This window comes from Fopius arisanus, unplaced genomic scaffold (genome assembly GCF_000806365.1).
Source record: "Fopius arisanus strain USDA-PBARC FA_bdor unplaced genomic scaffold, ASM80636v1 scaffold00030, whole genome shotgun sequence".
In the NCBI taxonomy this organism is placed as follows: domain Eukaryota; kingdom Metazoa; phylum Arthropoda; class Insecta; order Hymenoptera; family Braconidae; genus Fopius; species Fopius arisanus.
Window position 1 is genome coordinate 777,622 of NW_011887769.1, and position 26,258 is coordinate 803,879.

The window sequence follows — 26,258 nt, forward strand, 5'->3', positions numbered from 1 at the left end:
GAGGCCAGATCATACATGATTTTTGTTGGGTTCATATACCAACTGTCTTAATAAACGCTGGTATGATTTCGATATAAAAATCATATCATATTAAGCGGTTTTTAATTAATTTGATATGAATTAATTGATAAAGTTTTGTAACGGGCGGCGTCTTTGACAATTACAGATGAAAATGAACTTGTTGATTAAAATATGAAACTGAATTTTCATTTTCATTTAACCCAAGGAGTTTTTAAACTTATGGGAGGCCAGATCATACATGATTTTTGTGGGGTTCATATACCAACTGTCTTAATAAACGCTGGTATGATTTCGATACAAAAATCACATAATTTTAAGTGGTTTTCAATTAATTTTATATGAATTAATTGATAAAATTTTGTAAAGGGCGGCATTGTTGACAATTACAGTTGCAATTTAACTTGTTGATTAAAATATGAAACTGAATTTTCATTTTCATTTGATCCTAGGAGTTTTTAAACTTATTCTCCAACTCATTCGATTTTCAAATCTATACGTGAACCGTTCGTACAGGATCGCGTTGAATTTTTGAGTAATAGAGAACTTGAGAAGAACTCAAGTTGTTCATCAAAGAATCTTCTTTGTATGTTCGGCTCAACCTCAAGCACACATGCAACCCTCGAAAATTTTCAATACCCCAACTGCCGATTCCCCCCAAGATCCCGTAAACTTTGAAATGAACAAGTCCTAAACCCCTAAAATCCAAACGATCCATCCAACAGTATTAAACTTTTCCCAGCAAAAAGCACAATCCCAAACAGATGCGAGAATGTAAATGCCAAAAACATTTGAAAATAAAAACACACGGAAATTTGATTCATGAGCTTTAGTCATAAACTTTTCCTATAAAAGAGGGAGAAAATCGCGCAACTTCTCCATATTAAACCGGAACAAAAAAAAAAGTTGAATTGAATGGACATGAGCGGTTGCAGAAGACGGGAGAGAAATTCAATTAGCCCGAGACCGCCTGATGTTACCCCGTTTGGTAGCAATGAGTGAAATTTGATGGAAAATGAAATGAATGATGGGATCAATCATTAATTACGGAAAACACCTGATAAATTGCTTGACCTGCTGTTCGATTGATGTAGAAGTCGAAGGCAGCTAATGATCCATGAGTGCTGGAACACTTGGAGTCACGATGACTGACATGAATTGTCCAACCTGGTAATGGGCCCTCAGCGGATCGGACACTTCTGACAGCCAGTGTTATTGCTGGTAAAATACGAGGAAGACTCAATTCATGGTGAGGATCAGCAGGTGCAATCACAGCCAGTTTAACAATCCCATGTTTCGCGGTCTTCAGGGTATTGTTGCTCGTTGAAATTCGAGTCGGGGATTCCCGGGGACTCACTGATATGGCAGCGCCACCTGCATGCGCACGCATCCAAGCGATAACTAAAAACACCACAATGCACTTCCGCCACGTCCACTTCCACATTTTCCCGACTTTATTCATCACTAATTAATGTTATTTATTAGTCAATGTTAATTCTTGATCAACCCGCATTTTAAGCACTAGAAACCGTTGAAGTCTCGTTGTTCAATTGTTGAAATCACTGGCATTGTGTCGAGTACTTCAAGACTAGACTTTTTTTTCCCTCTGCTCTCGTTGGAAATTCATTTTTCTGCGCCCCTCACGAGTTTATGGTCTCAACTGGAATATCAACTTGTGCTGATCTCCTGGACTGTGGGTTTGTTAGTCCACTGAAGAGGATATTCGTTGCTTTTCGAGAGGTACAAGGGGAATAAAATTGCAACTGCTTGAGACCGTACACAGACCAGCAAATCCATTCAGTGGGAAAGGGCAATTCAGAGGAACTGAAAGAGGTAAGAGAGATGAGAGAAGAAAAAAGAGAGTGTTGCCTCCTGGCTATGCGAAGCATTCGTAACGAATGGAGTAGATCGAACTGGTGCTTCCGGTACTGAAACGTCAATCAGAAAGTGCCGCAGCCCCCGGCAAAATCTAGCACGAATGCTCCAAATCAACTTCTGCCGTGAATAAAAAAATCTCAGAGAAATAAAATCAGTTTCTTGATAAATGGCATTTATTTATCGATGGCAGAATTATTTGCGTAAATTACCCAGTTAACCGGTGTCTGCGTGCCTACTGCTAAATCGCGTGCTGCACCGCAAATTACGTTCGAGGGAGTATGAGAAAATAAATATGAACCCTAGCCTCTAATATCCAACTCGGATACATAGTGCCGGTCATAAATATCCAACAAACTCCTTGGCTTTTTCATTAGGCCAGGAACGCGTGAATTCCCGTGAGAAAAGCCAAAAGCGACGGGCCAAAGGTGATGGAGAATAATAAAGTCGGGTTAGAGAGAAAAACGATTCGCGAGCTGGTGAGCATACCTTGGATAACACCAAGTGTTCATTACAATTAGCAGACGAGGGCTTAAATACCACTGGGAAATTAGAGTTTATTTGAAGTTAAATGTTCGTTGGTTGTTTTCTGGATTAAAAAGTTAATGAATATTTCAGGAGTTTGTAATTATTGACGCAATTTTCCAGGGTGCTTGGCAAATTCATCCCATCCTAATTATTGCACCATAATTCATCCCATATGTAATCCCATATACATCCCAAAAAAATTGATCCCCTCATTATCTCAGCGCAGTTTTTTATTTCTCATCTTGTTCTGTATCGTCTTCCATCTCATTTTTCCGTTTGCTAATTATTTTTGTGGTAATTTGACTCGTATATTTAATTGTCGTTGGGTTATTATGGATTGATGTAATCATGAGTGAATGGTTCATTGAATTGGATCTTCTCGAAAATGAGATCGATTATTGAATTTCGATGTGTACAGACATCGTATCTCGTAACTTCAAAAAAAAACTCGCTCTTTTGTAGCTATTTTGACTTCTGAATTATATTGATCATCGAATTGTTGGGATGTGAATTGACATTTGTAGATATTGACGTTTTGAATTTCAAATTTTACACTTTTTTCTTCTTCGAATTTATGTTACACGATTTGTATCACTTTTCAAATTTGAAGAATTCTTTAGAATGTTTAATAAATTAGCACCAAAGTTTCAATTAATTCCGTTATTTTGTGATTATTTTCCTGAGAGGCGTTACCTGAATAAGTTTCTTGAAACTTAATGTATTTGGGATGAGTTTTCACAGGTGGATTTGTTTTGAAATGAATTTTCCGGAATGAATTTACCTAGATCCATTTTCCGCCGTTAAATGATTAAATTGTGACGTAAAACTCGCATTTTTTTCTGATATGAATAAATAAATAAAGGCAGTTGTAATTGTTTGGAATTAAACAGTGACTCCATCATCTCCAGAATTACACATTTTTTTTTTCAATAAAAAATAGATTAGAAAAATTGAAAAATAAATTAGAAAATAGAATAGAAAAATTCCTCACAGTGGGAGTGATCGAACGTGACATTTACTGTGCCATCTCGTTATGAAGAATCCAGTTGGAATAATGCATTATTTTTTGAAGCATCGCAGAAACGACTGTTCATACTCGTTGAGAATAGCAAGTTGAAGATCTTCCAGATACATCTATACTGTGATAGACATAAGTGAATGGAAGATAGCGGGTGCAGGGAAGCCCTTTAAACCACTGAAATGAGATTTCCATCTTGAAAGAGTCTGATCAGTGGTGACACTATTAAAAGTCCCAGTTGTACCATCAGAGTGGAATAATAAAAATTCGATTCTGATCTGTCTGATTCAACACTCCCCATGCTAAACGATTTATTCATCTCTTTGAACAGCTACTCCGTCGATTGAACACTTTAATATAAATGCCATTCGGTGAAACGGGCTCACGGGGCTTGAATTAGTTCTTTAATTAATTAGTAATTAGAGAATTCGTATGGCCCAATAAGCTATTTTTATGAGGCACGAGAAATGTTGATTCAACTTCATCTGGAGAATAGTCCTGCGTATCATTGAGCGGATGATGAAGCCCACATGAATTTATGACGCAGATTCCAATAGTGCTGATTCAAGAGACTTAACGTGCTATCGGCAGCAGCTCAACTTCGGATCAGCACATGTAATTTTTTATTCACTTTGTTCAAAAGAATGAATATCGCACGGAAAATCGAAGTACGTAAACAAAGGAGTGGTCAATTATAAAAAATCCTAAGTTATTTCCACTAAAAAATCACAGCTGAACTTTCCAGAAAAACTCTGTACATAAGTTTTTAATTAAAACTTAATATTTACCACCCCATCTCCTGAAAATTCGCGCTAATCTATAACTCATCGGTAAATTTCCCTTGCGAGTCAATCATTTCTCTTGATTACTCATTAATTTTTATAGAATAATTGAACTGGAATTAAATTTCCCGGTTCCCACGCACTCATCCGTGAAAAAGTCCCTCGACAATTTAGTAAGAATGTTCTTCGAAAATTTACAAGACTCCTTCCGTAAATTTCAGATGTCATTTTTAAGCGGTGTTAACGAATTTCCCCAGAATCTCTCACCACGAATTGCATTACGTGACGTACATCTCGGATGCAAATTGAAACGAGAATTTGGTGAAGGAAGCGTCCAACTGCACAATATTCTCATCCCCCGAATCCATCTGCATTGTTGAGTGTGAAAGGGATTAAACCATTGGCCAGTGCGTTGCAAACTCGAGTTCCACCGAGACAATTGATATCCCCACTATCCAGGAGGCAACACCATTCTCCTAAGACACTGTACTCCTCGTTTGTTACATCGCCATTCCCCCCTGCCCAAACATCTCCACGAATTATCCAACAAGTGGAACAGCTCCACGTGTAGGATAACGGTCCATACATCAATCATCCGCCACTTTCCAATTCCTCCAAGCTAATTTAAACAACAAAAAATCTTCCATCTTGATATTTAATTGTTAAATCGATTTCTACTCCAAAAAATAACAGATACTCCACGATTCAGAATGAATTTTGTGCATTTAACACGATAAACCAATACCTCAACCCAGCAATTCTCATAAAAATCCTCTTCATTCATGATTTCCCTCATTCAACCTCGCTGAAAGCACTCTCGTGTTCTCTTCAGTTTTAACGGGACGCTCAGAAGGAAAAACAGTGCCGAAAGAAAAAACTGAAAAAATCATCGAGCCCTCGCACCACGACGGCCTAGTCGTGGCTTAGTGAAGACCAATGATCAATTAAGAGAGCGATTTTATCCGATTTACCTCCATTTATCCGATTGAATCTTCCAATTAACCAAAAATGAAAAAAAGTTTCACACATCGTGTACCTCGATATCGACGTGTCGTATACAGTGCACGTGGACCAGACGGAAGCCGTCCGTAAGTCATAAAAGCACAGAACATATTCACCATCAGAAATCCTCAACTATCCAAATGACACATTTTCCATTCATCCATAACTCACTATTTATTCCACATTTTTTATTATATTCGTTTATACCTATATTTATTTATTTTATAGAAATCATAACTTTCTTTACAATCAGACTTCCGATTTATTCGACATCTTTCGCATGAATTCACTAATTTATTTATTTCAATGACTGTTGCGAATTTAAGAGTGCAATTTTATCACGTGTGTTTACACGCTGAATATTTATTATGGGAAAAAATATAATCTCACATGGAGGAATCACTCCTCAGTGATCGTGTGCACAATGACTTTGACGCTGGCCAAAACGAGGTGCACTACACAACGGGGAAGATAACTCTCCCGCCAGTCCAGCACCAACAGAAAGTAGGGATAAAAGTGCGCACGCGTCTCCACCCTTTCCACCCATCTCTATATACCCCCCTCACCGCCACCTCCTCCCTCTCACCCACCCACTCCTTATCGCCCTCGGACCTTACATCAAATCCAAGTGAATGCGCTTTTACAGTGGTACATCCATTAGTGATAGCTACGGTCATTCACACGTGCTTTTGCCACATCCACTTTGTCACCAAAGACTCCTCAATCTCATTTTACATCTCCAAACAAATCATTACGTCTGTCCATTTAAAAAATAACAAGTGGGGAATTCCCTCTTTATTATTATTAATAATATTCTGGAATTCTGGTCCATTCTGGTCCATTCTAATTAAAGGAAGACTTTATTGAGACTTTCGGCGTTAAATAATGAAATAATCCGCGACCATCGAGGACGCGTTCGCGGTTGACGTAAGATTAAAGAATCGTGATATGAAAAAAGATATACCAAATACGTGACAATATAGTGTAGGGGAAATGGGGGAGAGGGAGGGCAATCTACCCTCTTAATTTTCGTACTTTTTCTCTCATTTTTTAGATAGATCTAGGGGCGTAACACCTATCGTGTCCATAAAATGAACTCCTCATCTTTCATTTTATAGGCGTTTTCTTTTAGTAATGAGTATATAAGAAAAGTAATTTGAAATTTATCAATCCAAATGCTCCCCCTGGTTAAATAAAATTCTCTCTCAAAATACGTCAGATTTCCTTGAAACTGTTACTGCAGAGGAAAAAGTTTCAAGTAATTAAACAAATAATTGGAGTTAAATAATTTGGAGTACTGATGATTGTCTTAAACCAACGATACGTTCTGCTCATTATTTTTGCCAATGAATGAGCATCCGCAAGATGGCAATTCATCCCTGAATCGATTATGCAGTCTGAAAATTTCTCTCCACAGCTCTGTCAAAGTTCGATAATGAAAAGTATCGTCATTCTGACATTGGTGCGCACCATACAGCCGAATGAATTTGCACATCCCCCTAATGATGTTAAAAGCATCATGAAATTCAACGTGACGCACGTATTATATTCTCTCAGAAAGTGATGCTCAGAAGACACCTGCAAGACCCTAGAAAGGGGATCCACCGGTTTATTATTCCCGACACTTTCTTCCATGGAGTTACGAGGTGGAGCTGAATTTCCGAGGATATACACAAAGCAGTGAGGTACCACCACCGGATGAAAGAGGGTGGAAAGATTAGGTGATATAAAATTAAATGTGTACCACGAATGGGGGAGGTCGAAGATCAACGAGAAAATTAACGTCTCCAAGTTTCTGATGACTTCGGTATGATACTACTACTATTAACTAGTTCAAATTAATCCTCTGAATTTTGTAAATTTGATTTTTCAAGGGAGCTGAGAATTTTTATCGCTTCCGTAATATTTACCACCCCATCTCCGGAAAATTCACGCTAATCTATAACTCAGCGGTACATTTCCCTGGCGAGTCGATTATTTCTCTTGATTATTCATTAATTTTTATGGAATAATTGAATTGGAATTCAATTTCTCGGCACCCACACACTCATCCATGAAAAAGTCCCTCGACAATTTCGTAAGAATGTTCTTCGAAAATTTACAAGACTCCTTCCGGAAATTTCAGACGTCATTTTAAGCGGTCTTAAGGAATTGAACGAAAATTAACGTCTCTAAGTTTCTAATGACTTCGCTATGATAATACATACCACCGCTATTAACCACTTGAAATTAATCCCCTGAATTTTTTAATTTGATTTTTCAAGGGAGTTGAGAATTTTCATCGCTTCCATCGTAAAATTTCTTATTTTAAATCATCAGATAAAGTTTGAAACTCCAATCAATTGTATCTTAATCTAGATTTCCTATACGATAAAATGGTAATGGATGAATTCACCGGCTATCTTTCCACTCGTCCATCATCATCAATTTCCTGAGTAATTAAGAGATAATGATGATCAAGTAATTTACACCTGTGATACACTTCCCATTAACCCGAGTTGATTCTCGTTTTATCGGCATTTTTACGACATTACAACTGAATAATATCGAATTAATAAGGAAAACACGAGTACATCAGTCATGAGGTCGTTACGCATGTGTCATCATTAATTTTCCGAGGTGATGAGGTGTCCAGTCCATTACGGAAGGACAAGACCAGGGGAAAGCGATAGGAAGCCATGAACCGATCTGATCCGCAGGTGTGGGGTGATAACAGGGAAATTGCTACACCATTACAATGTAGCGAACCATTGTTAATTAAAGATCTGCAGAGTTCATTGGAGATTACAGGAGACTGATTCTGAGGCGAGCATTGAATATCAAACAATTGGAGGATTACCGTGAAAAATCCAGACCCCGAGAAACAATTGGAATTAATTGAGAACAAAACGTTTCATGATTTCCAGAAATAAATGGCTCGAGTCATGCAATTGCAAATATACTATTTTTTCATATTTCATCGATAAAATACTATATCATAACCACCCGAAACAATTCTATACAACCACGAAAAATCCCCAGATCGATGTGCCCAAATATGAACCGAGACTGAGAGAATTTATTTTGCTAGAAAAAATTAAATTATTATTAACTAAATTTATTCTGCTAGAAAACTACATGTATGTCTTAACAACATTTTTTGTAGTTAAAAAAATTGTTTTCCAAAAAAAAATTTATTCCGGTTGAGAATTAAATAGTAGTAAATCACAAGAGTTTAAATATATTAATTAAATATATTTTGTTTAACAAGGCATTTCACAAGGTAGAAGATATATCACTGTCAGTTTAAATATTAAGCACGATATTAAGTAAAATTCTCAGCCAATTAAAGGATTCATTTCGGACCATTAAATATTTAATGCACAGAACATTTGGCATTCGTAAAACTTTTTTCTTCCAACGGAATGAAGTATTTGAATTCTCAGCCCAGAATCATTAATATTCCCCATGAAGAAAAAATGTTAAACGAAATAATTATTCATTCATTTCCTTTGAACCTTTAAATAGACTCGAATAGAGTCGAAAAAACCCACATTATCGGGCGAAAATATCTCCATATTTTTTAGTTGAATAAATATATTTTTGGCAGACCAATTTTTTTTTTCTCTCAATGTAGGATTTCTCTCATGCTCGTGAAAAAAAATGTGGTAAAATTTATTCTCCCGTTTAGTAATCGTAGAGCGTGCTAGCGGTTTAAGAATTTCTACCCTACACTAAGGAAAAAAATTCAGCCGTGAAGAACATTTACGGAACGATAATAAATTTGCAGGTTTGTATGAAGTAAAGGAAATTATACAATTAAATGAAATAGGATAGGATTACTTAAAGCCAACCAAGCGATTAATTGCACTTATCTCCTTGTGATTTCACAAGGACTTACTGCGGAAATACCTCAAACAAATTGTTATTTTTCCAGAAAAGCATATAATATATTATCAAAGGAACCAATTCTTCAATGTCGTAATTAAATTTTTGAAGAGTGGTATTGTTATCAGAAATATTCCAATTGTCGTCATTTTAAACATGATCTGAGAATCTTGATAATAAAATAATTACTTCTTAATACAGACACTTGCTCAAATTTCATATTCTTCGTGTAAAAAGAATAACTTTCTATAATTTTGTTTTGTTTATGCATAATACCACCCGCTTGGCATCCAAACTGTTTTTTCAGTCTAGCATTTAAAGAAAATATCACTATTTAAAAAAAGATTGAAATCAAGGAATCGATGAAATGACGAGGATTTATTTTTTTCTTTTCGGCCTTTCTTTTAAATGTTCAGGAACTTTACTGATTCGATTCTGCTCAGCCATTGGTGCAGCCCGAGGAATTATAAGAGTTACAATTATAGAAAATTTCAACTTTCTCTAGAATTTTTTCGACCGTTATCTTGCCAACCCCGATTTTTAGAAGAAATGAAAAATGTCAAATACGGCCTAATCGTCGTGAAGAAGTTAAGACATTACGAAATGATTTGATAGATATTACAGGGCATATTTTGACACCGAGAAAATTGAATTCGATCAAGTCGTTTTTGAGATAATCTAAAAAGAACGATTTTTGAGAAATTTCCATATCTTGAAAAATACTCGACGGATCGATCTGAAATTTTGTTCAGATATTCATTCCGAAAATAATGCCACTGCTCCTATTTTTCATCGCTAGCTTGAACTTTACTTCCTTTAACTTCCGAATGGAAGCCTTGTTGTTTTCTTTTACATCGAAAAATCCGCACACACATTCACTCAAAACTTCGTATTTTGACGTTTTAAGAAAATGTATTTAAAGGGTTCTCACAAATATAATTTAGTCAGAGGTTTACCTATTCGTTTACAGCTACTACTGGAATTAATTACTTTGATTTTACACTCGGTGAGATATTTACGTATTTTTTTTACAAAGGCGTGGTCAGTTCATTCCCCAATTTTTTTTATGGTATAAGTACAAATTGTATTTTTATAACAATTTATTTTTCAGTGTACATTAACACGAAAATTACAATTTAAGTAATAGTATATTCCCGAACTGTTGGAATGGGGTTTTTTACTCGTGTGGAGGTTGGCGGGTCGAGTTGAAGGCAAGACGGCCAACCACACGAGTAAAAAAAACCCGTCCGAACAGTCCGGATATTATTTTTCCGTAGTGATTTTCAAGTTGTCAAGTTTGAGAAGTACGTAGTACCAATCCCCAGACGAGAAATCGTGAGAAGTAGTACAGAAAAATAATGTATTATCAACAACTTAAAATTGTAATTTTGACTGGACTCCTGCCACTTCTAGCTACAGGATCAGAGTATACTGTGTGATCAATTTTTCCTCGCAGCGATATTTACTCGGCCTTCCTAAAAAAATCACGAGCATCAACTAAAAAAACTCAACAGAATCTTTAATTGCTTCCTGCACCCCGAGACACGCAATATTCCGTCGTCATGGGAGTGTTATTGAGGGAGAGTTATGTCTTTGAAATAGGGTGAGACAGTATCACATACTTTGGGGTTAAATTTATAGTGGAGGCGGTGAAATGAATATGAAGCACTGCAGAAGAGTCACAAATTCCCAGAGTTATAAATGAGAAATTTCAACCATTACGCGACGAGGTGTGAATAAAAAGCAGTCACAACTGAAAAATTGAGATAAATTAAATTACCCATGTTCATTAATTATCGATTTATCCCAAAAACTTTACCTCGCTACTGATTCTGTTCTCTCCAAATTAATTCCAACCGTTTAATCCACATTTAATATCTCTTCACCCCTCCCCCTGTTTCCCTCATCCTTTTAAAATTGCCCGAGAGCTGAACAGAAAGTTTTTCCATACTTAAGAAGACCCCGTAAATTCTTGAAAAATATTCATGAAATAATTTCCCACTACACTATAAAAATTAATTTCTATTATGGACCACAGATAAACACTGCCTCCTTATCAATCTCAAATATCCCAGTACACAAATTCTCCCGGAAAAACGGAAGAATAATGTCCCTTTAATTGCTATCGACAAGGGAATAACCCACAGCAGTATGACCCCTGGGTCTAAACCCACCCCTACTGGAAACAAATCAACACCCGTCCCGGGGGCCGATTCCCCAGGAAAATTCCTCCAACACCTGCCCTGATACCCCGAAAAATCTAAAACTTAATTCAACAGTTTAATCCAAGTCACAAAGTAGCACAACAGTTTAATCACACAACGCGAGCATGAAGTCAGTGGGCTTCACCTATAGCACACCCTGTTAATTAACTGTGGTCCGTCGAGAGTTTGCGTGTTTCACCCCTTGCCTATCATAATGAGTAACGCCCGCAAAATTCACAAGCCCTAGCAGAAGGAAATTCCAAAGCCCAAATTAAAATATCCAATAACTGAGCAATTGATTTTATTCATGAGACCACCCCACCGTCACCCGAGAGACTATCAATACCTGAAGATAATAATTCGCTGGTAGAGTCGATTATTCGCCTCACGATTTGAAAATCCTCATGAAATTGAATGGAGCTTCGATGTTGATTTCCAGGAAATGATCGTAAAAATATCAATAGTATTCGATAAAAATATTTTTTTGCATAATCACAACTCGAACAATTATCGACTAATGATTTAGTTACAACCATGCCAAGTGGAATGGACGTGCAAATAGCGTTGATACGTGATCTTCCTTGACCCGATTAACAGCGATGATTAATTCCCTATCTATTCCCCACGATCGCACCGTCGAGTACATCGACACGTAGAGTTGTCGACATTCAGCTGAATTAATTGACGTTTGCTGCGCTCCATATCTTTTCTCTCGATAAACAATAATACCACCCGCTATAACGAACGAAAGAACTCCAGGTGTCAGCCATTCACCATTCTGAATTGTCCAGTCAACTAGCCATTTCCCTAACACGAACAGTTTCAAGTTTAAAGCTTGACTTTTATTGCGTCATCCACCTTCGATTTCCAATAACTCAACACCTACTTCCTCAAGAACCAACGAGCTGTGAGACTGTTGCTCCACAACGTGTAAATATTCCTCTGATAAGTATTTTCCCGAGGAACAGGTGAATGCATTCCCCCTTCAACATTTTAATTATTGACTCTCTCCGTTCCAAGAAAACTTCAATTTCCAATTACTCGGCTATTCCTCATTAATTGTGGAATCGATTCTTCACCGTCAACACGGAAAATCAGAGGCTGAAAAGTTATTAACGATGACTGAACACTCGTTCGCTATCTGCACTTGACGTTTGTTTTGATAAAAATGATAATAAAAAGAGGGACTCACCACTGTAGAAATTCCCAACGCTCTTTTCCAAGATCTTGCCATACTCTCTCCTGTCGTATGTTTCGATGTCGAAATTCCCGAAGGTGATGTCTTCCCGTTTTTTTATAAGTGCAACCATCGATTTCATCATGAGCTGACACGTGTGCTCACCAGCGATGTTTGTCTGACCCATTGGATCGTAAATCAAGTGGACTTTCTTCCAGTTGTGACTGGGGAATTCAATTCCATTAGTATCATTATTGCATATTATTATTATTATTATTATACTATTGGGTTTTGCTCTTACCGATCCATAACCGCCAAAAAGGCAAGACCGATGTCCCGGAAGCCAACGCTGCCGATTCTCGTTGTCATGTAATACTCGTCTGAGCATTCAGTTTTTTTATTTGTAAAGTCGATGGTGAAACCACCGGTTGTCAGCAATGGGGCGTTCAAAAATTTTACTACCCTGCCGACATTTGCTGCAGATGAGAATGATATTTTCTATTAATAACCCATTGATTTTCAATCAGTGCAATAATAACTGACAATTCACTGAGAAAAAAAAACCGCCGATCAGATAAATTCGCGATTAATCGTAATTAATCGTTTTGCTTCCAAAGGGAAGTATTGCATTCGCTCGAATTGAAGCTTCCCATTATTTATATCAATCCAATATGATCGAAAAAGTTTAAAAATGTTAATTATAAATATAAAAAATAATAAATTGTTAAATCGAGTTCCTACGGATGAGAATGAATGTGTGTGAATGTAACAAATTTTTTTTCAATCCATCTCCGATTGAACTCTTACATTCGTCGAATTGAATCATTATTTTCCTCATATTGTTAAATTTATTAATTTTTTAAATTTTTAAATTTAGAAAAAAACAGTTTTTCCTCATTAACTGATCGAAAAATATTATGAAATACTTCATCAGGAGGTAATTACCATAGCAATAAATATTTTACACAATCTTGTGCAAATTTTACGCACATCTTTTGATAGAATCAATCACACTGTACAAGAAGTTGAAGTACTTATGCACAGAATATGAATAAAAACTACGTGATATCGAGTAATTTAATGGATATTCCATGCGCATAAGTCTTTCAACTTCTTTCATATCATTGTACCGACGAAAGTGCATGCTTGCATAAAATTGTGTAAAGTATTCTTAATGTTTTCTGTAAGTATTTTGATATAATTTTTTAGATAATCATTAGAAAGAGCATTGCAGACTTATTAATACGAAAATATATATAATATATGTACTGATTTAATTACAGTTTGAAATTGTTCGAGCCATTGGTCTTTATGGAAACGAACACTCACTTAGATATAATTTTGGTTTTGTTCTGTTCCCCTAACGTGATTCAAACGTGCATCATCCGAGTGGAAATCGAGCTCACGTCTTGATTAAGCGTTGATCAAGTACATCATCACGTGTCCGATCAGACACATAACGCTGATTTAACAAATTATCGACTAGGGTACTTGATTCAAGTACATGCAGGATTGATTCAAGTGTATAATCGATTGCGAATAGAATATTCCGAAGAATAGCTGAATGTTTAGTGCCATAAATAGTGAATTATATCTTGTACTTAATTTGTTTGTGAATGAAAATAAGTTCGTTGCAAACTTCAATGACAAAGGTACACCTTCAATCGACCCTTTTTTTTCTCAGGATAGTTCTTTTTTTTATATTCACATCAGTACTTTTAATAATTCTATATATAAAATGGAGTTGTCAAACAACAGAATATTTAAAAAACGAGATAATCGTGAAATCTCTAGTAAAAAAGTGATCAAATAACTGAAAAATGATAAATATGAAAGATCAAATGTCCAATTGTCTACTAACCTACACAATAATCACAGGCAGGACCCAGAAATAGATGAACACAATTAGCGTAGCTGTCAATTGCAGCGATTTGGGCATATGTTGCATCGCAACGGTCATCGCTGAGGATGAATGTGAGCTTAAGCCAGTCTGGAAGTAACTTCTGTCTTCTGGCATCGCTAACCGCCAGATCTTGAGCCCGAAGGGGGAACAAATCGAATCTATGAAAAGTTTCTTCAAAAACCAGAATAAGAACTCACCCAAAACAGGTAGGACCTTCGTCAAGGAGATTTCAAATCTGGTATCCTTGGGAAGGAGGACAGCTGCTCTCAGTTCGCACTGCGTTGTCGTCTGATTCCTGATGCACAAAGCCTCGCAATCCCGGGGTAATTCGGTGTCTCGACAGCTCGCATTGACAGCTGGCGAAATCACGAGGAGAATAGCCCATGTCAATTTGGCAATCCATCGAGATGCCATTCGATACACTTTATTGTTTATGTTTATTCCTCACAGTTTTAACAAATCTCACTAGTGACTTGTATCATTTTTTATACACTCGATGCCTTCAATCAAGATAAGAATGAATCATGCGAAAAAAAAATAGCGCGGAACCTTCTCAAGAGCTTCTATTTTTTGCCGATAATTTTCTATTGTCGATTTAATGAATTAATGGGTTTTCAGAAAATGTTAAAACTTCAGGCGGTTTCTTCGCCATCGTCGAGACCATACCTCTAAAATCTTCACCGGGAAACACTCGAGCACAAACTAAAGACGGATGCACCGGAGACGTTCACGTCGAACAATATCAGATTATCAAAGAATTCTCTATCAATTCCTATCTTGATATGATATCTCCAAAGCTCTTGCCTCGTCTGCAGCACGCGGAAAACTGAAAGCTGACGTTTTATTTATAGTTTAGTAAATAAATATCCAATATCAATTATGGAATGTGTCGATTTTGGAGAAATCGTTGATCCCCAGTATTAATGCAGACCCAGTCCTGGCCGTCTACTGATAGAATAACGACTGTTCCGATGACATCACGAGGCCAGCCCTTCTACCATGATCAAACAGGGGTGGATCAACTAGTGAGTTGATTAATGCCCACTTGACATTGTTTCAATCAAGCTTAATTGAGTACTGATTTTTTTGTAGGCAAGATATCAATGAAAGGCTCTTCTATTTCAGTCAGCCGGAAATACCGACTGACGCTGGTCGTAAACCTATAGCTTAGCTGTAGAAAAAAACTATCGAGAATGACCTAGAGAAGTTCAAATCAGGTTCTTTCTAAAGTACGTGTGATTTACTTACCCTTTCCCGATCCGACGCTCGAATTTGATTTTTCATCGATTATCAGCCGTGAAACCAATCGCCTTATTTTACTCAGCCTGGCCGAGAAACATTGAAGCCCACTGGCCGTCATCTCTACGCTATAAAAATTAAAAATAAAAATCAAATGTACATGCGGAAAGTAATGAGTCAATGAGCATCACTCCGACTCATATTCATCGTCATTCGAAATTAATTCACATATATTCCAATTTTAATCTAACGTGATTTCCCAAAGACTAACTCCGGACGTAACACGAAATACTTTAATGATGGCTTAAAAAATCTATTTCAATGTCTTGTTGACTGAATTCAAAAATTCGTACTTTAAAAACTGTTAAATTCCGAACCTGTCAGGGGATATTTTATTTCAATTACATTGGATTAGAATTTAGAATGACAGTTCCGATGCTATACTGTTAAAATTAAAAAATTACTACTCTAGCTAGTTAGCTTGCTGATTTTTCATCTACTCTGATTTCCCTTGTTTATAAGTTCCGAATTCATTCGATTATGTTTGTAGAAAATATTTTTTCAATAAGATTTCATCGACATTAAAGACGATTACAGACGACCATTCGCAAACGTATTGATAATCTATTAGAAAAAATAATTATACTATTGAAAAATTCCGCGGTTGTTTGTAATTGTGTAGCTCAATTCTTTGTTAATTAGACATATTTCATAAAGATATTAAAGTATATTGAAGTTCCACTCAATCGATTGTTAAAAGTTCGGAACATAAAAGAGACCGGTGGCAAGTGTTTTTGTGTTTTTCACGCCAAAAATTATCCGCCATCTTAACGGGTTTGACGCTTGCGCAGCAAACCAACTGCCACTTGACGCGCCACACATTTGAATCAGAGTAGGTTATCTATACCAAAGAGGGTTGACTAAAGTAGAGGCTCAGTTCTGGGGGTTTGAGTGATCCCAGCGGTATCGTAGTACTACACCCCAAGAGAGGGAGGGCGCCATACGTAATGGGGGTGTCTGCCCCTCAACCAACTTGGTAACGGCCGCAGGAGCAGTGTGCTGTCAAAGGGACCAGTCAACGGGGTGAATGTTGTTTTCTGCGTTACGAAATTGGTATTCACTGAAATTGAAAAATTCAAAATTTTCCAAAAAGTATCAGGGGAACATGAAAATGGAGGAAGTATTCACTGGAATTGAAAAATTCGAAATTTTTGGAAAAGTATCAGGCGGGCATGAAAATCGAGGAGGTATTCACCGAAATTTGAAAATTCAAAATTTTTTTAAAAGTATCAGGAGAGCATGACAATTGAGGAGGTATTCACTGAAATTGAAAAATTCGAAATTTTATAATAAACGACAAAAGCCAATTTCGTAATGTAGAAAATAACGTTCAGCCCAACAACTGATCCCTCTGACAGCGGGACTGTTACTGAGGCAGTTACCGTGTCGGCCGACGGGCAGACACCCCACCATTGCGGGTAGCCCCCTCTCTTCCTTGGGGTGGGGTACTGCCAAAGGCGATTGACTAAAGTAGAGCTCACTTCTGGGGGTTGAGTCCACTGGCATCGTAGTACCCCACCCCAAGGGAGAGAGGTGGTTACACGCAATGGTGGGGTGTCTGCCCGTCGGCCGACTCGGTAACTGCGTCAGTAGTAGTCCCGCTGTCAGAGGGACCAGTTGACGTCATTTTAGGTGTTACGAAATTCGTTTTTGTCCCTTATTATAAAATTTCGAATTTTTCAATTTCAGTGAATACCTCCACGATTTTCATGCTCCCCTGATACATTTTTCAAAATTTGGAATTTTTCAATTTCAGTGAATACCTCCTCAATTGTCACGTTCTCCTGATGTTTTTTCAAAAAGTTTGAATTTCCAAATTTCCGTGAATACCTCTTCGATTTTCATGCTCCCCTGATACTTTTTTGAAAATTTTCAATTTTTCAATTTCAATGAATACCTCCTCAATTGTCATGCTCTTCTCATACTTTTCCAAAAATTTCGAATTTTCGATTTTCAGTGAATACCTCCTCCATTTTCATGCTCCCCTGATACGTTTTTGAAAATTTTGAATTTGTCAATTCCAGTGAATACCTTCTCCATTTTCATGCTCCCCTGGTACTTTTTTTGAAAATTTTCAATTTTTAACTTTCAGTGAATACCTCCTCAATTGTCATGCTGCCCTGATACTTTTTCCAAAATTTTCAATTTTTAAATTTCAGTGAATACCTCCTCAATTGTCATGCTGCCCTGATACTTTTTCAAAAATTTTGAATTTTTCAATTTCAGTGAATATCATTTTCGTCACGCAGAAAAGAACATTCACCCCGTCGACTGGTCCCTCTGACAGCGCACTGCTCCTGAGGCCGTTATCGAGTCAGCTGACGGGCAGACACCCCCGGCGCCCTCCCTTCATTGGGGTGCAGTACTACGACGCCGGCGGGGCCATTCAAACCCCCAGAAGTGAGCCTCTACTTGAGTCAATCCTCTTTGATCCATACCATCAAATTTTTCAGGTTCAATAGTTTAACTAATATAATTATTATTTATACATATTAACCAACATTCAGTCATTTATAGACTACAGTTCAAATATGTCATTTTGAAAATTGGTAAATTATCAAATTTAGACGAATAGGGCTGTTTTACATAGTACCGACAATTTTCCCTGATTCCTACATAATCGACTTTAACCGTTTTATAAACACGTTCCAACCTGTTCAGCTGACAGGGCTTCAGTTATTGGCGGGCTCTCGGTGTAAACACTGGCTCTAAAAAGTATACAGTCCGTATCGTTCAGATAAATAAAACCGCACGATTATTACTGTCCAGGAATAACTGAAATATAATGGGTACCGAAAGTGCAACATTTACCCCCATGGAGCCCTCGACGTTCTACCCAGGGAGTGCTGAAATAAAGAAAAGAGTGAACGATATCGAGGAGAAGTGTCAGAGGAGACGTCTCTTGTTACGAGAGGCCAGCGGTTTCAGACCAACCCTTTTAGGACCCTCGACCTTCTCGGAGAAATATTACAAACAAGCTGATGCTCTGGAGGCTGCTCGTGAGCACAGCACGAGACAAGATCCACTCTGCACATTTGTGTATCAGGATCATTACAATGAAGGTCGCAGGATGTTTATTGTCGCTCATCCAGAGGTCTATTGGCACTCGTTCATCAGGCAGAAGCCGGAGAGAAGGTGCACGTATGAGGTAAATAATTTTCAAAGTTTTCTCTCTTAAACCCCCGTTTTACCCATATAATTTCGATATTAAAACAATTGTCGAGTTTAGGTGATTGCAGAAGGTGCTCCATGTTGGCTCTACCTGGACCTAGAGTTTCAGACTTCCTTGAATTCAGACAGCAATGGGCCTTCAATGACGAAAACTCTCCTGGAAATAATCTGTGCCTTCCTGAAAAAATACTGGGATCTGCAGTACACAGATAAAAATGTTCTAAACCTCGACTCTTCAACTCGAACAAAATTCAGCAGGCACTTGATATTCTGCACAAAAAACGTGGCCTTCAAGCACAATATCCATGCAGGGAGATTCATCAAGAGTATCATCAGCGAGATTGAGGAGTACGTGGCATCTAATGGCTCAGCATTTCACGAGGTATTGAGTTTTTTTCCGTTGAAAGACCTTGCAGCTCTTTTTGTTGAGACGGGGAAGAAGAAGACCATCTTCGTTGACACCATGGTGTACACTAAAAACAGGCACTTCAGGATCTTTAAGGCTACCAAGTGGGGCAAACTGTCCCACCTGGAGGTGTCAACCGACTGTACCTATGAACCAACCGATCAACGCAAGGACAAAATGCTCAGCATCTTCCTGGATTCGCTGATCTCATTCTTTCCTGATAACTCCACCTTAACTCTTCTGGAATTCAACCATGATTCGTCCATCGACATCAAGAAATTTCCCAGGGGACTCAGCCAGAATCACAGATTTCTCACTCAGAATAACGCGACAATGACTGAATCTCCTTATCCTACTATCGATAAATTTATTGGTAAACTCGTGCATCCTGGCCATATCCGATGCTCTATTTATTTTGAAGACTCTAAGACTGTCATTTATGAGATTCTTGGAAACAGGTGGATACAACTACAACTTTTCATATTGTGTCATTAAGTTATTCTCATGATTAATTATTAATGCAAAAGTTTACAGACTCACTTGAATTGATGTTGATTTTTCTATCTTCTGCAGATTTTGCGCAAATATCAATCGCCACCACAAGAGCAACAATATCTACTTCGTCGTCGACCTGAAAGAAAAAATTTATTACCAGAAATGCCATGACGAGGAAGACTGCCCAGGTTTCAGGTCCAATTTTATGCCGCTGCCAGTGGAAATATGTTTCCTCCTCGATGAGGAGGATGACGATATCTTTTTCAACATCCCTGACTCCGATGAATCGCATTCCTCTATTCGCTGCGATATCAGTATCGAGCAGGAGTAGAAAACTAAATCAACTGTCCATTATTTAACAATATATAAAAATATTCATTATCAATTTTGTTATTTATTGATATATTATCTATGGGTGAGAATTATGGAATCATTGATTAAATAAATATTCGGGTTTGCTTAGAAATTGGTGTATTAATTTTTTATCATACAGAGTCTTTGCCCAATTAATTAATATCTTCATGATTCATTTAGAGTAATCATTAACATTTATACAACACCGAGTTTATGTACAGGATTATCCATCAGCTAAACAAAAAAGAAACTAAGTTCAATTGTTGTGCAAATATCGATGAATCATGCGTTTTAAAAAAAGTGGATTATTCGCACCCCAGAGGGGTCCTCTTTGCATAAAACAGAAAATTCAATATTTTGAAATATCCAATGTACAATTTCCTCAATTAAATTCACAGAAAAAGCACCTCTTCATATAAAACTAAATTTCCACTATCTCTCGTATTTTCTCCTTCTAAAAAACAGTTTCTTAGTGATTCTCTTCAGATTCAATCACACACTGCGTCCTAGAAACCTACTGTCCACCAGAAGGTGGCACAAACCTATCAGTTTTCCCTGAGAGCACAACGTTCGAGTTATTTTCGTCGTCAGTGCTAAATGTGGACGACGAAAATGTGTACAATTGTCATGCAAACAGTTTAGTCAAGAAAACGTATCGCAGATAGCCACTTTGTTTCTCGACAATCTGTTCGGATAACTCGTCCTCACTCGATTGCACTTCCGATTCACTGGAGCTTTCCACCTGAAGGCTGATGGGACTGTTTTCTGAATTGTTGGGTTCTTCAGGGAGAGATATCATTTCTTTAGTCGCCGTTTCGTTAATCCCATCATTTGACTGACTACTGAGAATTATTTCAGCCGATGATACGTCCATTTCCTCACTGGGCTCTATTACTTCTGGTTTTTGAGTCCTCGCTATGTAGTGTTTGTAATCCTTCGCTGCTTGTCTCATTTTATTCAAGAAATCGGGCAATCCTAAACAAACAACGTAAATTTGATCAAGTTTTAAAATTAATGAGGGGTTTTTCTTTCTTTATTTAAGAGAAAAACACTCATCACTGTATTTTTTATTATTTTCCTTTCCTGTACTTTTCTTTTTGAAGTTAATGTTTTCTTTCACTTGTGAAGATTTTAAAAAAGATAGTTAGCATATTAATAAAAATAGAATTTTCTTATTTTAACTGTAGAAGTATTTTAAATTCTAATGTAATAAAAAGTTCGTTCAGGATTTTTCAAAATCCTTTAAAATTAATTTATACGATTCTTGCGGTGAGAACTTGCTTACCACTCACAGCAACCCAGGCACTGACAGCATAGGGAATATTAATCCCAGGATCTTCAAAATAGGTCAAGCCAAACTCGATCCCAGGCTCGTCAAAATCCTTGGAGGGTTTAATCACCATGTACGACCAATACGAATTGACTCTGTAGGTGTCAGGGCGATCAGGGGCCTGCGGATGCTGAACGCCCCTGCTGACGATGACAACGATCCCCTTCTCCTTGTCAAGCACCCATCGCCTCTGGTAGACGTAATCTCTATTCGAAAAAAGCCTCTGCAAGCAATGACAAAAATAATAAAAAATTACAAGACCTCGAGGGTTCACCCCAGCCCATAAAAACCCGAAATTACAGGCCAGATCATCTCCCAGTAAATGACATCACTCCTCTGATTGCCATCAACAACCCCTTCAGGATCGGTGTCGATGATCTCGAGACGTTTTGCAGTCGTGTCCCAGGCCTTCCTGTAGTCGACATCAACCTGGACCCTGAGGAACTCGTCAGCAGTGACATCAGAAAAGCTCCCAAAGACTTTGTAGGCATAGAGTCCCCCTGATCGAGTATCTGTCTCCTCTCGCCTCCAAATGAGCATATCCCTCCTCTCGATGAAAGGCTCCCAGTGGTTCTCCTCCTTGGGGCCCTTGCCCTTGCACTGACAATATTCGATGTCTGCCTGAGGCTTATCAACAATCATCCTCTGATGACAATCCTCACAGACAACAGTCGCCTCCTTCAACTTGTGGATGATCTCAATCTCATTGGCATAGCTGTACAACTCCTCGTTGTCGATTCTGTCCCTCTCCCAATTGAACATCGTCACACCCACTGAACTAAACAACAACTCCCTCCCAGTCCTCCTCATCCTGGCCCTCCAGGCCTTCAGGAACTCCTTCAGGGCAACCTCGTCCCAGATCTTTGTGTACAGCTCAAATAACTGCAGACTCCTGCGCACTCTCTGGGCAGCAATCGACTCCAATTGTCGAGTACATGCTCTCGTAACCTCGAGACTGTGCTTTCGCAGCCACAGCCCTAACTTCCTGGTGCAGCACGAATATCCAGGGAGCAGGCTTACCCTTCCTCGGGAGCCTGTCATGTGACGCAATAAGGCATTCGATAGATTCATCCTCGAATTTTTTTCTTCGTGAGGTTCTGATAGTTTCTGTCACGATGTTCTCATCGTTGGTATTCCGGAGCTTTCGAGCGTTTCGAGCTGCTGGACACTACCTCGTGGAAAGTTGATCGGGACACGACTGCGCAGAGTAATCCGAAGCACATGTGGTTGTTCGCACTGCTCTCATGTGGTGAATCTTGGCACTTATGTGAACTTGTGATTGAGAGTCAATTTTGGAGCTTTGGTGAATTCAACTCCTCGGGGATGAGATGTGATTCGGTGAATTATGAAAATTGTTGTGGTTTTTTGGGTTCTCGGGGGCTTCCTCGGAATTACAGGAGCAATGATCCCCGTTGGAAATAAAAGTGCTGAGGTCCTCCAGGAGTATAGGCCTGAGGGGCCTTTGGTTATGTGCAAGTTCTTGTGAGTATGAATCTAAGTAATGATTCTAATATAACGGTTTATGGATTTTTATAGAATTTTTTTTCCCGTTTTTTGAAAAGGCCTGTGGATTTTATTGATTGTGAGGAACCCTTTGATCATAAGGGAAACAAAACTGCGAAGATGGAAAGCGGATATGGCTGCGTCAAGGTATGAAATGTCATTCAATACTTGATGGATTTATTCAAAAATTTATTGTCTGATTGCTTTTCAACAATTTTAGTTACTTTATAAATTTTTTCGATTTTTATTCTTACTCGCTTTTTGATAAATAAAATTAGTGTAGTACTTAGCAGTAAAGTATTTTTCGTATGTATCTGGCAGATGTTTAATAATTTTTATTCCCCCCATAAAATATTACTAAGAAAAATCACAGCCATGATATTATTTGATAAATTAAATTTTAGTTGCTGTAAAAAATAATCGCTCTCTATTTATTCCCAATAGTTTGGGGGTTCTCGATACGACGAAGTGGAGAAAGCCAATGTTTCCTGCTCAGTTCTTCCTGACATTGAGTGCTACGGCCCCAGGACTTTCTACAGAGATGGTGTCCCCTGCATAAAGTACAGTGGCCATTACTTCACCCTGACCCTCCTCTACAGCATTCTATTGGGGTTCCTGGGAATGGACCGCTTCTGTCTAGGCCACACTGGCACAGCAGTGGGCAAACTGCTAACCCTGGGGGGCCTGGGAATCTGGTGGGTCGTCGATGTCATACTTCTGGTGACCAACTCACTTCTGCCTGAGGATGGAAGCAACTGGAATCCATTCGTATAGCCAAGAGTCACGATACGACACTAGTGGCTTCAATCTTGTTGTCCAGTGTGTATATTCTCCAAAACGTATCTCTCACTCTTAGTTCCACTTTCTCCAGATCACTCACTGCATTTAAACGAAATGTGTATATATTTTTTAAAAATAGGGGGTGTGTAAATAAAACATTTTTTTATTCTATAAATCGGTCAAGTCATTACAGTTTCATTTGTGTATTATAATTCGTAATCGTCAGGGTGGTACAGCTCGCTGAGCAGTCGATAGACGTAGGAAGGTGCATTTCCACCTCTGAAATTGAAAAAATATGAAAGCATTCCAATAGAAAAAAAATTATATAAGGATTACGGTCAGTAGGCAGTACACGGGACTTGAGAAAAAAATTTTCCATTTTTTTACTCACGTATTTGTGATGAATAGAGTGACCAATTCAGGGGGCACATAATCGAACACTGGATTGTACGCCTGGATCCTCTCCATCAGAGGTTCGTTGGCTCCATCAATGACACCTTGGATCGGTGCTTGATGCTTATTGAATGCTTCTTGCTCAAAAGAACATAAATAAAGAGGAGACAGTTTGTAAAGTGGCAGCAGGACCATCACCGGAACAGAGTAATGTTTCGCTGCGTGAGCGACTGTGTCACACCCTGTTGTTGCTTTTAATCCCCCATTAGCCATTACTGTATGAGTCCCAATTATCACTTTGTTCACTCTCGACATCATCGCAAAAATTCCTCGATCAGATATCAAAGTGGTTTTTATCTTTTTCGGAAGCTTTGCTGCTAGTTCTTGGCCCTGGTAACGGATAAAAATTATTGAATCGACTTTAATGGGGAAAAAGATAGCCAGAAGGTGATGATAATTTATAGGTTTGAGACTTAAGGGAAACAAATGGGTTAAATAGAGGAATTTAGGTCATTGCGTTTTCAGTTTTCAGTATTAAATTACTAAGGACCAAATTAGAAGTTTCGTACACTAAGCGAAGGGTCTCCTTCAGCTATGATAACTTCGAAGGCCCTAGTCTCAGCAGCTTTCTTGAAAAACCGCTCGACCATCCTCGAGTATCCTATGGTCATTATTATTTCATTCGAATGGATGTGCTCCGACGCTTGTTGAGTTATGTTCTCTGAACTGCAAATCAAAAATAAATCAGTAGTCACGTGATAACTTAAAATAACTCGAATTTTATTAAAATAATTCTCAAATGCATTTACATATATTTCCATATAGTATAGTTATTTTTGCTAATAAATTAACCATGCACTTCAGAACGGAATTTTTTCGTCAAACTCAATTCAATAAATTTGGAATATAAATATTTCTAAAGTACACATTTTGATCAATCTTACTTATTTATCAATACAACGGTTATTGCTGTGATTTCCATATCCGAATCCGATCAACAGGATACCAAAACTAATTTTTGAAATCATCATTGATGTATTTCATAATATTTTTTCTTCAGCTATCATAAAAAACCGGATTTGAAAAGAGAAGCAAAAAGATAAATAAAGAAATGGAAGTCTTGAATTAATAAAAAATCAATTGAATTCTGATTAATGTTATCGACGGGATTTAGCAATACTTATCTATGAGCAAGTAAATCATTTAATCGGAGATAAAGTTTGAAGGGTTTGACACAATTGCCACATACACGCAAACAAATACACACCGACGATGGCGCTCCAAAAATTGTATTTTCTGACCTTTTGGAGTATAATGGATCGACATAACGAAAAAAAAATACAAAACTTAAATTTCAACGATTGCAGTACTTCCATTTGGAAGAAAAACTGTTGACATCAGGAAGAAATATCGAGAAACTTTTTTTCCTAGGAAATTTAATCATCCTCAAAAAAACGTTTACTATTTCCGATCCAAACCAATACTTTCCTAGATAAATTGATAATACGATTTAAAAAATAATGATAATTACCATGTTTCCAGCTCCACTTCGAACTCATTAATGTGTTCGATGATCGTCGACTTCAAATCAGGCATAGAAATATTGAAATCAATGTCTTGAGTTCCTTGGGACGTGAGAATTTTGTGGAGAGATTCCTGGGGGTCGGCTTCCTCCGGTTTATTCTTGAGCTCGAGGGTGTACTCTTCCCTGATTATCTGAAGAATCCTGCGAACCATATTTCCAATGGAGGCCTCCAGGGGAACAGCAGCTATCATGTACTTTCCATTCAACGTTATCAAATCCATGAGTTTTCTAGAAACAAAAAAGTACAGAAAAAAAAAATAAAATAGATACCCGACTTGTAGAGGACAGAGGATTATTTACTTTGCTGTGCTCCAATCGGAACTACTGACGATTTGCTTCAGGACACTGATCGTCGCCTCGACGATTTTGTGCGTTCCCATGAGCTTGCTGTTCTCCCAATTGTTGGAACAAAATTATTGGATTAATAATTGGAGCAAGTGTTGGACTAGGTTATAACGCCCTCGTACCCGTAGTTTATGTTTTTCACTAGCTCCAGGGCACCCCTGTGGATATCTTTGCCAGCTGTCAACACCATTTCTGTATATTACTGAGATTAATTTAATCTGTT

At 37.9% G+C, this 26,258-nt stretch overlaps 5 protein-coding genes and 1 long non-coding RNA gene across 15 annotated transcripts in view; 2 read left to right on the forward strand and 4 right to left on the reverse strand.

Moving 5' to 3' along the window:
- Window positions 1-15,376, reverse strand: part of LOC105265489 (atrial natriuretic peptide receptor 1) — an 80,897-nt gene extending 65,521 nt beyond the window's left edge. For 2 of the 10 annotated variants that reach the window (XM_011302996.1, XM_011302990.1), the window contains exons 1-2: window positions 5,193-5,673; window positions 1,093-1,842 (exon numbers count right to left, since the gene is read on the reverse strand). In XM_011302996.1, the coding sequence (XP_011301298.1) occupies window positions 1,093-1,480 (388 nt within the window). In that variant the 5' untranslated portion in view covers window positions 1,481-1,842; window positions 5,193-5,673. Of the gene's footprint in view, window positions 1-1,092; window positions 1,843-5,192; window positions 5,674-11,640; window positions 12,377-12,486; window positions 12,696-12,772; window positions 12,948-14,332; window positions 14,504-14,571 lie in introns of those variants that run through there. The other 8 variants (XM_011302993.1, XM_011302994.1, XM_011302992.1 and 5 more) reach the window with 8 other exon arrangements.
- A 5-nt stretch (window positions 15,377-15,381) lies between these two features.
- Window positions 15,382-16,638, reverse strand: LOC105265492 (uncharacterized). Its single transcript, XR_892078.1, has 3 exons — window positions 16,521-16,638; window positions 15,623-15,741; window positions 15,382-15,545 (listed from the first exon to the last, which is right to left on the reverse strand). It is a non-coding gene; the product is annotated as an uncharacterized lncRNA (long non-coding RNA).
- A 1,529-nt stretch (window positions 16,639-18,167) lies between these two features.
- LOC105265493 (DNA-directed primase/polymerase protein) lies at window positions 18,168-20,166 on the forward strand. Its single transcript, XM_011303002.1, has 3 exons — window positions 18,168-18,821; window positions 18,903-19,708; window positions 19,824-20,166. The coding sequence occupies exons 1-3, from the start codon at window positions 18,459-18,461 to the stop codon at window positions 20,074-20,076; spliced, it is 1,422 nt and encodes a 473-aa protein (XP_011301304.1). The 5' UTR covers window positions 18,168-18,458; the 3' UTR covers window positions 20,077-20,166.
- A 43-nt stretch (window positions 20,167-20,209) lies between these two features.
- LOC105265494 (stAR-related lipid transfer protein 7, mitochondrial) lies at window positions 20,210-22,632 on the reverse strand. The gene is made up of 3 exons (XM_011303003.1): window positions 21,730-22,632; window positions 21,385-21,652; window positions 20,210-21,074 (listed from the first exon to the last, which is right to left on the reverse strand). The coding sequence occupies exons 1-3, from the start codon at window positions 22,498-22,500 to the stop codon at window positions 20,725-20,727; spliced, it is 1,389 nt and encodes a 462-aa protein (XP_011301305.1). The 5' UTR covers window positions 22,501-22,632; the 3' UTR covers window positions 20,210-20,724.
- Window positions 22,633-22,693: 61 nt separating this feature from the next.
- Window positions 22,694-23,887, forward strand: amrt (amaretto). The gene is made up of 3 exons (XM_011303005.1): window positions 22,694-22,911; window positions 22,992-23,079; window positions 23,377-23,887. The coding sequence occupies exons 1-3, from the start codon at window positions 22,775-22,777 to the stop codon at window positions 23,704-23,706; spliced, it is 555 nt and encodes a 184-aa protein (XP_011301307.1). The 5' UTR covers window positions 22,694-22,774; the 3' UTR covers window positions 23,707-23,887.
- eIF2Bbeta (eukaryotic translation initiation factor 2B subunit beta) lies at window positions 23,860-26,252 on the reverse strand. The gene is made up of 6 exons (XM_011303004.1): window positions 26,158-26,252; window positions 25,991-26,077; window positions 25,637-25,918; window positions 24,675-24,831; window positions 24,104-24,495; window positions 23,860-23,991 (listed from the first exon to the last, which is right to left on the reverse strand). The coding sequence occupies exons 1-6, from the start codon at window positions 26,223-26,225 to the stop codon at window positions 23,919-23,921; spliced, it is 1,059 nt and encodes a 352-aa protein (XP_011301306.1). The 5' UTR covers window positions 26,226-26,252; the 3' UTR covers window positions 23,860-23,918.
- Between the last annotated feature and the right edge of the window lie 6 nt (window positions 26,253-26,258).